At 45.3% G+C, this 12,988-nt stretch overlaps 1 protein-coding gene across 1 annotated transcript in view; it reads right to left on the bottom strand.

Moving 5' to 3' along the window:
• PPP1R14C (protein phosphatase 1 regulatory inhibitor subunit 14C) overlaps positions 1-12,988 on the bottom strand; it is a 98,593-nt gene that overhangs the window by 23,442 nt on the left and 62,163 nt on the right. The window contains exon 2 of the mRNA XM_056125968.1: positions 756-839. Coding sequence (XP_055981943.1) covers positions 756-839 — 84 coding nt within the window. The remainder of the gene's footprint in view (positions 1-755; positions 840-12,988) is intronic.

Raw genomic sequence — 12,988 nt, forward strand, 5'->3', positions numbered from 1 at the left:
ATTTTCATAATTGGGATGCTATCTACTCATGACTAAATTTACCAACAAGAAATAATTATTAAACTGAGACTGTTTACCACTCAAGAGACTCTAGTAATGATTAACACATTAAGTCCATTAACACACGAAAATGTGCCCTTTAATGCACTGCCTTGTGTGATCATTTGTCTTTGCTGATAACCTCCCCCCCCCCCCATTAGCAGTAATTATCAGAGAACAACGACAGGTCAGAGGTTAATTGGTTTTAGAAACACCCACACACAGATTTTTAAATGATAGATTTGACCTCATGTGGGAAGGGAAATAAATATTTTATTGGCCTGGACTAAGGAAACAGGAGATATCTCATCACCTACTGTTCTACTAAAATGCGATGCAGACTCTAACAGAAGATATTTCATTCAATAAAAATTTAGGTTATGAACAATTTCCCTAGGAATGAAATTCATAAGTGATATGACCAATAACTTTAAGGTCACAGACTTGGATTTAGACACTCCTCACTTGAGCCTCTTCTTGTCCACCAGATCCTAACTTTCCTCAGGCACCTATCTTTTTGGAGAGAGAATCTGCACTCTCCCCCAAAAATGAGGCTGGAGAAATTCATGTCTATAAGGTGCATCCTCAAGTACTTCCTTATCCTCAGGCATTTGGTTTCCGAAAATGACTGCTGTGTAGGCTACCATTGTTTTTCTATCAGCAAGTGAATTCAAATATCCATAGCTGGAAGGTTCTAAGCTTTGAAGGGTACTTACCTGTAATTTTAAAGCTCTTTCTTCTTCACTGTCTGCGTCAAGAAGATCATCAATGTCAATTTCTACATCTGGCATTTCTTCTTCCTGGGGGGCAGCAAAGGAGGCAAAGGAGAAGAATTCTGTTTAGAGAGAAACTACAAGCAGGAACCCATGTGTTTGAGTGAATACGTGAATCAAGGCTGGGAAGACTTAGAGGAGGGAAATTAATCAACCAATTAATGAACTGACCGATTAAGAGGGTGAAAGGCTACGAGGAAGAGTAGGGAAAGAAGGAGAAGGAAGGAGAGAAGAAAGAAAGAGGAGAGGAAGGGGAAAGGAGGAAACAGAAGGAAAAAGAAGAACAGGAAAGAGGAGAAAGGAAGGAAAGGGGCCTAAGTACAAAGGAGTATAAGTCACATGAAAACAGCATGATTTTCCCAAAGACAATTTTCTAATTTCTTAGAGAAAACTACACTCGGGCATATACAGAAGGGGAGATTATTTAGCAGCTTCCTTTTTTCTTTCTTTCTTTTTTTCTTTCTTTCTTTCTTTCTTTCTTTCTTTCTTTCTTTCTTTTGTTTTTGAGCCACACCCTGCACTTCCAGAGATGCTTAGGAGTTACTCCTGGTTTTGTACTCAGGAATTACTCCTGGCAGTACTCCGGGGACCTTATGGGATGGTGGGGATCCAACCTGGGTTGGCCGCATGCAAGGCAAATGCCCTATCTGCTGCATTATCATTCTATTTAGCATTTTATAGAAAGGCAGAGACTGTTAGTTTCCTGTTAACATCTACCCTTCGGTAGGTGATTCATTGATCTTTTTCAGGGGTCTGTGTCTGCCCTTCCAGGGTCTGTGTGGGGGAAGTTGATTCCTCTGGGGGGCTTTCTGAGTGGAAGCTCTGGCTCCAGAACAACCCCAGTTACTGACTCAAGAGAGGGCTCAGACACTTCTGGAAGAAGGAGCTCCTTGAACACCCATGTCCTGCTGGCGACTCAGCTGAAGAAGCTGGGAACTGAGAAAGTGTAGAAGCCATTAAGCAACAGAGAAACAAGTCTGGGCAGAAGGCAGAGAAACAAGAAGAGAGAGCTCTGGGCAGTGCCAGCAAGTCATCTCCCTGATCTGCCCCCCCGGGGTAAGCCCTAGAATGACTTCAGCTGGTGTGTCATATTCCCATTCCTGAAACCAAGGATATGCCAAGAGGAGATGCAGCATGACCAGTTATGGAAGGTGACGAGGGACATGGGTCATTTGGAATCTGAACTTCTAACCCCAAACTACTTCCTCCCTTTCCTTTCCTCCATTTCTGGGGCTTCTCATACCTCAAGAAGTGGGAAACAAAATTGCACTTAAAGAGAGCTGTAGTGGGGAGCTGGAGAAATAGTATAGCTGGTAGGGCATTTGTCTTGCATGGGGCCAACCTGGATTCGATTCCCAGCATCCCATATGGGCCCCCAAGCACCACCAGGAGAAACTCCTGAATGCAGAGCCAGGAGTAACCCCTGAGCACCGCAGGGTGTGACCCAAAACCAAACCAAACAAATATTCAATATAAAATATAAAAAAATTTTATATAAATAAAAGCTGTAATTTATGGCTAGAGAAATAGTACAGTGGGTAGGATGCTTCCCGTGTACACCCAGATTTGATCCCCAGTATCTCATATGGTTCCCTGAGCCTACCAGGAGTAATTCCTGACTGCAGATCTAGGAGTAAGTTCTAAGCACTGTGGGTGTGACCCCCACCCTCCCTATCGCTGCTCAAACACACCAAAAAGAGAAAGAGCAAGAGAGAGAGAGAGAGAGAGCTATAATTTGGTATTCTACTTTCTCCTATGTCACCTGCTCTCCACCTCCTTCCAGCCATCAGGAGGTCAGGGAAGTGCTTTCAGTACTGGGTTAGGAATCCCTGTGCCTTTACCAAGTTTAGCTGTTCCGGGTAGTGGTGCCATGTGGTCTTAGGGGCAATCCTACAGCCCTAGTGAAGTATGTTTATTAAGAAATAATGCTCAACCATTTTTGTTATTTTTTTTCACCCAGAGCCAAAAGTGAGTACCCACATGTTGTTTTGAGAATACTGAAGCAATGCTATGGTACATGTATTTATATGTATTCATCTGTGTTATATGTATATGTATGTTAGCATTCGTGCTTCTATACAAGTATATGTACATATGTGTGTGCATGTATGTTTATATGTTATATGTGTATATTTGGATGTGTGAGTATGTGTACTGATCTTTGCTCCTGACTAAGCTCTAAATACCCTGGAATTTCCTGGGGTGGGTGAGGATAGAAGTACCTTTTGTTCTAATAACAAATCTGGGTGAATTCCTGGATGAGGGCTTCATTACCAAGAACAGTCACCTGGAACTTTCCATTCCAGTTCCATTCTCCTGGAAAGAGAGAGGAGCTGGAAATCAGCTTACTAACCAATTATACCAGTGTGATGAAGCCTCCACAAAAGTCCTGATTGTTGGAGTGTGTAGGTTGGTGAACATATCACAGGAGTGTGAGACATTCAAGTCTAGTCTATGGAGGCAGATTCTGCACTCTGGGTGCTTCCAGTCTTCTGCCTATATATGTTCAAATGGCTGTTCACCTGTATTCCTTATAATCTTGGTTACAAACCATTCAATATCTGTGAGCCATTCTAGTAAATTATCAAACTTCTGGAGGGGGCCTGAGGAACTCTAGTTTACCACTAGTTTCTCAGAAGTATAGGTACAGTGCAGAAGTAACCTGAAAGTTTCCATTAGTATCTACAGCAAGTCTTATGAGACCAAACCACTAACTCTGAGATCTGATGCTAATTCCAGGTAAGAACAAATTAAAGGACACTCAGTGGATGTGACTCCCTCGCTTAAAGTGTGGAAAGCCCACATACCTGGTGTCAAAAGTGGTGTGTGTACAAGTGTGAGGGTTAGGTAAAAACACATGGTTGGGGAGCGATTTCCCCCTCAGCTCCTCTCAGTGTCACAAACTTCCCAGGGAAGAGCTTCAGTGAGCTGCAGGAAAAGCCCCTGTGAATCCTGTTCCCATGAGCAATTCCTGTTTAGATCCTTTGCTTGGGTGTTAAGTGAAACAATCCACTTCAAAGCCAGTGTCTGATCATGGTGGGTGTTTCTGGTGCCATTGAGGAACCAAAACTATGCCATGGCAGGCTTCACTAGTGGAAGGGCAGCACAGGCCAGAGTTTCCATTTACTGGAACTTCAACAACCCATTCCAAGAACAAAGGGCCTGTATCTAGAAACACCACAGGATGCCTAAAACCTGAACCTCCCAAGCCACAGCCAATCAGAAGTGCATTGCCAGGGGCCCACAGCACATATGGTACTCCTAGATCAAAAGCACAAGCTGGTAATGAGCTAAGCTTGGGCATAGTCTATCATGTAGAACTGTGAGCTTCAAATTGTAAAGATCAACCAATCCTGTAATAATACTGTTTAAGTTCCCTGTTTCCTACTGTAAACCTTACAGAAACCTTGCTCTTTAAGAGCTCAGGACTCTCAGCTTCAACCCGCTGCATCAGTGTTGCCTGGGAGACCAATCTGGAGCTTGTGATAAAGACCCTTGTGTGTTTGCATTAAATTCAGCTCCTTGGTAATCTTTAGGAAACTGAGTCACAGGTGTAACAGTCATCACCAAACTTCTTCCTGATGATAGGGAAGTTCCATATTCATTAATTTTTGTACTTGTCCCATATTATTATTTACCCATCAGCACAGCTGGTAATATAAAAATAAGAGACCGGGGACTGGAGCGATAGCACAGCAGGTAAGCCGTTTGCCTTGCACGCAGTCAAGCCAGGTTCAACTCCCAGCATCTCATTTGGTCCCCCGAGCACCGCCAGGAGTAATTCCTGAGTGCAGAGCCAGGAGTGGCCCCTATGCACAGCCAGGTGTGACCAAAAAAGCAAAAAAAAAAGGGTGACTTAAATATTTGATGAGAATAAGGCAATAGTGTGATAAACAGTGCTAAGAGCACAAGTTCTGGACTAGACAGCCTGACTCAAAGATCATCTCTGACCTCCAGGGCAACCTCAGACGCGGAGGCAGGCCAGCTCCTGCCCTACTAAAGCCCCAGCAGCTGCACTCATGCCCCAAAACTGCTACACCATACCTCTGGCTGGCTGGACTGCCCAGTTAAATATTCTGGATTTTCTGGAATGTGCAGCCACATTCCTGGCCACATGACATCTCCACACTGTACAACACTGACATCCCAGTAGTAGCACACCAGATGGGAATGAAATGTAGAAGTCAACCTTCTACATTTCTCAACTTCTACATTTCTCAACTAAGAAAAACATCAACACAGAAGGCTTAACTTGCAACAACAGCATAGTATACCCTCAGGCAAGGACTTAATGTCACTTGGTGAGATACAATTTTCACAAATTTTTTTCTACAGAAATAATTTTTGATCATTCTGTTAGGCATTTAGTGGTAATAAGAGACAAGATAAATGTTGTAGACCTGCTGTGGGGGCAGGCTTGAGGGGTGGTTGGGGAAAAGGAGTCAATAGTGAAAAGAAGGTGACAGTGGTAGTGGTATTGGTGTTGGAATATTGAATACCTGTAACAAATCATTAAAAACTTTGTAAAACTCGTTGCTTAAAAAAACTGAGGGGGGGGTAGGGAGAAAGGCCAGCTGTGCCAATGACTCACTGTATCTCTGAATTTCTTCACCTCCCTGGCCTCAGTTGCCTCTGATAAAATGGGAGAATACACAACAGCTGCCTCAAAGGCTGACCTGTGGTTTAAATGAGATTATTGCTACTAAATTGAACTTAGACTAGTGTCTGATACACAATTCTGCCTTCAATCCCAATTATATTTGCTTTCAAGCAAACCACTCTGAAAGCTCAGATAAAACAGAAAATCAAGCCTAAAACAGAGGCTCAATCCCAACACCCTTATTCTTCTGAGGTTAAAAGCTGGCTCCTTCAAAATATTTCATAATAATACTAATGATAGATGGGGGAAGCATATGTTCTCAGAAAATTTTAATAACCTCAGAGCTGGGAATGAAGGCTTACTGCTGGAAATTAGTAAAAGGGAATAAAATTAAAAGACAGTTTCTTGGCTCCCAGGATGGTGGGAAGGCAATGCAAGGTATCCACCTTGTGGATATTATTATATTATGTGGATATTATTATATTATTGTGAGGGCAACAACTATGAGATGGTACCCTGCCAAGCCCTAGGGAACTTTCCTACAAGTGATAAACAACAATCTGCCTGTTACCTACTTAGAGGTGGCAGGTCACAGTGACTTCCCCCTTCCCTAGAATCCATCTGTCCACTCTGTCATATATATAGCCTGTCTGCCCTACATGTCCTCCACAGTAGTATGGAGCTACTGTCAGCAGCAAGATTTCATTTTCCAGGCCCCCTGGGGGTCACATGGACAGATGCAGCCTCCATAAGACAGAAGGTTCCTGATACCCCATTGTCAGGTCACCGGGAAAGACCCGTGATGCTCTCCTCTATGGTATCAGCCTTCATGGTCATCATAATACTGCCAGTGCTCAGCCCCTTCTTTGTGCTCATTTGAAGTCCTGGCCGCAAGGAAAAATGCAGGGGAAGCCGAGGGTCACAGAGAACAGTTCATGTTCATCTCTCCAGGTCAGACCATCTCTCCACAGTGAGTGCAGTCCAACACACTGAAACTCCCAAAGAAAATCACTAGATCCTGAAGGGGACCTGGGATCCAGAAAGCAGATGGCAGAGGGGAAGCCCTTACGAGAATAGCACACACAGACCCTGCCCAGGCCAATGTCACTGCACCTGCACTGAGGGTGAGCCAACTTCCATAGCAAAGCCGGTGTTCACAGCACATCCCTACAGCACACTGTGACTTTTACTACCATCAGATACACCCATAGCCCGTTTCAGCTGAGTCAGCTCCAGAAATGCCAAGCAAAAGAAATAACCAACGCATGTTAACCAGTGTGACGGTCTACCCAACCTTCTCCTAAGTTTTCCTATCCTCCCTACAAAACAGTACTTTGGAATAAATACCCAGTAAGGAAACAGAAATTTCTATTTCTGTTTTTAATGAAATTGAGGATGGAGAGTCTATTCAATGAGCCCCAGGCAAACAAAGGACAACCCGTGTCTGCTCTAATTCGAGGAAATAAGGACTAAGAACTAAGCAGAGTCCTCTGCAGAACAGCAGGGCAAAGGGTTTCCAGCAAGCATTTAGCTCTGTGCTCTGCCGAGTGTCACTAGTGTGACAAGGTAAAGTCCTACCCAAGAGGGGATCCTCAACAGGACTGCTTGCAGCTCCTGATCAGGTACCGCACTGGACCCACATGCCTCTGTCTTGCAGACTGTCCAGTAAGGGAACCACAGCAGATAGAACTGAAAATTCAGTTTCTCAGTTACACTGGCAGGATTTAAAGTATGGTACAGAAAACTGCATCGCTGAAGAAGGCACCATTGGGCAGCACTGTCCCCAGGTCCATGACCCTTCCAGTCCAGACATTTGGGAAGCAGAGCTCCCTCTCTGTCAAGGGTGCTTGGTAGGAGTAAAGAAAACACCTAGCAGAGAGTGGCTGGGTCAGCACCCCAGGTATATGGCTGGGAGACTCTGGGCTTGGTGCTCCAAGTAGGTAAACCAATGCAAACTAAGTCATCACTGAATGATGGTAACCGTCACAAGGCTTGGGCTCTGTTCACCCATCGTGGCATATCATGGCACTTCCTGACCTACTCTTGACTATGAGAAGTGAGAAGGAAGCCAAGGTCACTTGTGCCATTGGAGGCAGAGTAGAAATATGTTCTGGAGTTCAATGAAATGGAACCAAATCTGATCTGGTCATTCAGACCATGGAGACAACTCTGTGGGAATCATGGGAAGCAGGACCAATCAGAATCCTGTGGAAATGTGAAATTTCTGTATCTGTTGAGGGTGGGGTCTCCCAAGAATACTCAGGAGTACCAGAGAATCCTCTCAACTATTCATGGCCATGTGAGCTGGCAGTTCAATGTGAGGGACAGGGAATGGGGTGCTGGGCTTACTCAGGTCACTCTTGCAGGGCTCAAGGCCTCCAGGACTAAACCCCAAGACGCATGAGAGGCCATGCAGTGCTGGGGATAGAACCATGTTCGACCTCATGGAAGGCATGTGTATTAATACCTATACTACTTCCTGTATTTTCTATTTTTAATGAGGAGCATGGAAACACCCTAGATTCCACTGAGGAATGGTGGAATTGGTGAAGGGATTGGTGTTGGAACACTGTATGCCTGAAATTCAGTCATAAACACCTTTGTAACTTTGTAATTCATTGTGATTCAATTAAACAAAATTAATAAATTCCATTAACAACAAAGTCTCCAATGGAGACGTTACTGGGCCCGCTCGAGCAAATCGACAATCAACGGGAGGGCCTTTACCTTACCTTTACCCTTACCTTACCTAATAAATTCCACAAGGTTCTCACTAGTTCTGCTGCTGCTCTTACACGGTGACTTCAGAGAGTATCACTGAGTCACTTCAGTGATAGACACAACCATTGCCAATGTACTGACTCATAATCCAGTGGGTGTGGGGACTTCCCCTCAGGAAAATAGTTCCCCAAGTAGTGGCACTGGTGACAAAGACTGAATCAATTACTTCAGCATTGCTGGGGCAGGTCACGAGCTAACATTGCTCCCCAGTTGGTCAGAGGGCCTTCCTGCAAAGCCTCTTCTGGGGGGCCCTCAGAAAGGATCCTGGATCAGTGCCCAGCACCTCACTATGGGGATCTACTGAGAAGCCACAACGTACAACATGTGGTGGGTCAGGAAGCAAAGGGATATTTTTTGGTACCTGAAGAGAAACAGTACAGTCACTTTAGTGAGGAAAAGTGAAAACGCCCAACTCTATGGCCAGAGCAGGTCTCACGGGGATGATATGATGACAGTTGACCTTGTGGAATGGAAAGACTAGGATAGCGTGAGAGACAAAATATGGGTGTAGACAGACCTGCAATCTAAGTGTCAGGCCACTCCAGGCTGCAAATATGAACGTGTGTGGAGGCCAAACAAGGAACACAAATGAGAATTCAGGTTGTCTGGCAAACTGTAGAACACAAGTCCCACAAAACACTTTTTGTTTGTTTTCTTTCCTTTTGAGGGGAGGGTACTCAAATATGCTCAGGAGGTCTGGGGGCCCCACCAGTGATTCTCAGACATCTGAGCTGGTGGTTCAAGCAGCCATGCTTCTCAGGCCTGTGAATTACCCATGCTACTCAGGGTCTCCAAGGCTGTCCCCGATTATGCTCGGGGAAACGTGGTGACTGGGATCGAACCTAGGTCACGTGCAGGCAAGGCAGGGTATCTCCTGGTCCTCTGGTGCCATCTTTGTAGGAAATCTGCTTGGCCCTGTTAGAATGTCTGTGTTTTCAAAGAGTGGAAAATAGAAATTTGTGGGATACAGATATCCTGATATAATAATGCCGTAAGAAAGTGTGAAAATTGAACAAAACACTTCAGCCTACGCACGGTCGGGGTCTTCTCATCTTGCATATTGGAGCTTCAAGGAACTTCAGATCCAGGGAGCAAAAGGAGAGACAGGAGGGTCCAGGGTGGACATAAAGAGGCTCTGAGAAGTAATTCCTCTTCCTGATGTGAGCTCAGGGGCATCACCTGGTGTGATGCAGGTGGGAACAGAGATAGACACACACAGAGACACTGAGGCACAGGGAGGGAGGAACAGCTGAAGGTGGAATGTTGGAGAAGGAAGAAGAATTGGTAATGAAAGATTCTAATTGCAAGCCCCAAAGATGCCGATAATGAGTCCATCCTAGACATTCACAGCCATCTCCGGCCTCAGCAAGAGCAGGACCCACACACTACACTGTGCAACTAAGCCCCCAGCAGCCAGGACTGCAGCCCCCAGCAGCTCAGAACTGCTCAGGCACAAAACATAATAATGCAACCAAGGCGGATTTCCAGAAACCCAGTCAGCCTGCACAAAAAACACACATACATACACATCACACTCAACATGTACACATACACCACGATTAACACAGGCAATGTGTGCACATTCCTGCACATTCCCATCACATTCAACATGCATGCATGCCCACCCATCACATATCCAACACACTCAAATGTGCACACATACCACACAGACGGGCAAACACAGACACCCCATTCAGTATGCACACACTCACATATACACATGCACACACATGTCTAACTAGCCAGAACGTGCAGCCCATGAATCTCACCAAGCATGGTGTCAACTTTTTAAGAATTAGCAGCACTCATCTCTGCCCAGTGTGAAGTAAGTAGCAGGAATGTGTGAGCTGAGATGGCCTGAGAAGGAACTGTGGTGTCTGACTGAGCTCAACATTCAATCTAACAGCTCCCCAAAGTGACACCACCCTCAGTTCTTTCAAAGATTCTAACTGCCACATGACCACAGAATTAGAGTTCCCTGAGTGTCTGGGCAGCAAAGGGAGAATCAGTAGGGGGAGGCAGGGGTGCAGTTGGAGAGTGGGGAGCATAATACGGCAGGCACCATCCTATGGTCACAGCTAAAATACTTTTCTAGAAGCCTGCAGGAGACACTGGCACAGGAAGTATGTAAGAAATACAAATAAATGAAGTCATGAAATTTACATACAAGTGGTACTACATGGAAAGTATCATGCTAAGCGAAATGAGTCAGAAAGAAAGGGACAGACATAGAAAGATTGCATTCATCTGGGGAACATAAAGTAACAAAATAGGAGACTAATATCCAAGAATAGCCGAGATAAGTACCAGGAGGTTTATTGCATGGCTTGGAGGCCAGCCACACATACTAGGGGAAAAGGCAGCTCAGATAGAGAAGGGAGCACTAAATAAAGGGTGTTGGGAGGATCCTTCCAGGATGGGAGATGCATGCTGAAAGTAGACTATAGACTGAACATGAATGCCACTCAATGCCTCTTTTGTAAACCACAGCACCCAAAAGGAGAGAGAGAACAAAAGGGAATGCCCTGCCATAGAGGCAGGATGGGATGGGGAGATGGGGGGGAGGAGGGATACTGGGATCAGTGGTGGTGGAAAATGGGCACTGGTGGAGGGATGGGTATTTGATCACTGTATAACTGAAACCCAAGCACAAAATTTGTAAGTCTACAACTGTACCTCATGGTGTTTCACTAATAAAAATTATAAAAGAAAGAAAGAAAGAAAGAAAGAAAGAAAGAAAGAAAGAAAGAAAGAAAGAAAGACGCTCAGGGGAGATGACTCAAGGGTTTGGAGTACATGCTCTGCATGCAGAAGTCCCGGGTTCTCCAATCCTCGTCTCTCTCAGCCCCCTAACAGCTGTGGCCCCAAAACCCAAAAGCGAGATGAACTGAATCTTAGGATGATGTGAGTCGTCTAGGAAAATATTTACATTTCAGAGTTTCATTTTAATGACAACCCAAAAATACTGCCAGTAAGCAAGCATTTCTAAGAATCAGCCAGTGCCTATCCTCTTGGTCTGCCAGGGAGTTCTGTGCTTACATCCGGCACTGGCAGGAAGACATGGACAGATTTAATATGTAAGTGATTTGTGCATAGCCAGAGAAGCCAGGAGACATCACTGGGGACATTAAGAGGGGACAATTTCTCATGAAAGCAGTAACATTAGTCATGACAGTGATCCATGCTGTTTGCCAGTTCAGTTTCATTTCATTGATTGGGGGAGTTAATGTTTAAGTTGCAATTTTGCATTTATCATATAATTGGAACAGCCAAAAGCCCTACTTTACACTTGGCCTTAAGTGGCATGTATTTTCATGTAGCACTGAATATTTAAGTAAGTTCTGGAAATCAGCAGAAGTGTTTGCCTCTTAGAAAGGAGGCCAGCCCCATGTTAGAACACATCCCTGCAAGCCACCAGAACCTTGGGGAAGAAGGAGGACCCTGGAAGCTTCCCAGAGGAAAACAGTTAGACACAGGCCGGATTATCAGCATCCTGAGGCTTAATAGCCAGCAGGCACCCCCAGAGTATAAAGCCACGACAATTCCCTATTTGACATTTGCTTTTGTTGGCTTCTACATCAAAGACACAGAACTGGGGCTGGAGTTATAGCACAGCGGGCAGGGCATTTGCCTTGTATGTGGCTTGCCCAGGTTCGATTCCCAGCATCCATTATGGTCCCCTGAGTACCGCCAGGAGTAATTTCTGGGTGCAGAGCCAGGAGTAACCCCTGTGCATCACCGGGTGTGACGCAAAATGAAAAAAAAAAAGACACAAAACTATTCTTTCCTGGCTGCATTTTTGCTGCCTGTGGTGCATTTTTGCCTGGCTGATTTAAACTGTTTTTCCCAGGGGACTATCTCAACTTTGGGGTTTTTATTAGGGGAATGCTCTCCCTTAACACCCAAACTGCATCTTCCCTCACTGGCCCAGGCTGCACCATTTCTCACCATGAACAAGACCCCTGAGCTTAACTCCATCCCTGACACGACCTACGGGAGCTGGGAAAGGAACCTCTTCCAAACCTTGGGTTCCCACGCCTGAAAATGGGCCAAGGACCTACTTCTCAGGGCCGGGTGAAACACCACAGGAATCAATGTAGTGCAGAACTCATGTGGCTTCAAGGGCACATCGGTCGGTTGATTCCTCTTTAAAAAGAAAACCAACATAAAATAATATCTCTACCAGGAAACATTCACTTCATTCCAGAGGCCTGAAAATTGCAAGACCTAACCCGTTACCCACTTTCTCAAAAGCACAAGGGCTGAAAGGAATAAAAGAAAGGAAAATGTAAGCAAAAATTCCCAGATGTAGAACTTTCTGGGAACAATTACACTTTGCATTTTTACACACACACACACACACACACACACACACACACACACACACATAGCTATGTGTCATTCACAGCCTCCCAGTGACAAGAGACTCAGCAGGTTGCTCCTAATGACAGCGAAGGCTGCTGGATGAGCTAGCCAGGGCTCTCTGAGGCCAGCCGGGGGCTCTCGAGTCCTGCAGCTCTGAGCGAGCAGAGGCACAGCCACCATCCTTATGATTGCTGTGTTGGTGCAGAGCGGTACCACTCAACACAGTACCCATGAGTGAGCTCCCAGGATAGCACTGAGAGGGCAGGTGGGCAGAGGCGGCCATATGTCCATCATGAAAGACAGTGGGGACAGGGCAGCTCGATGCTTATGGATGACACAAATCAGCAGTTAACTCACGTTGCTACTGGCCACAGAAGGAAATCAAGGAGTGCCCCTAATTAGGGAAAGGCTGGATTTCCCCCAAGAAGAG

The sequence above is a fragment of the Sorex fumeus genome, unplaced genomic scaffold (assembly GCF_029834395.1).
Source record: "Sorex fumeus unplaced genomic scaffold, SorFum_2.1 ptg000061l, whole genome shotgun sequence".
NCBI classification, from domain to species: Eukaryota; Metazoa; Chordata; class Mammalia; order Eulipotyphla; family Soricidae; genus Sorex; species Sorex fumeus.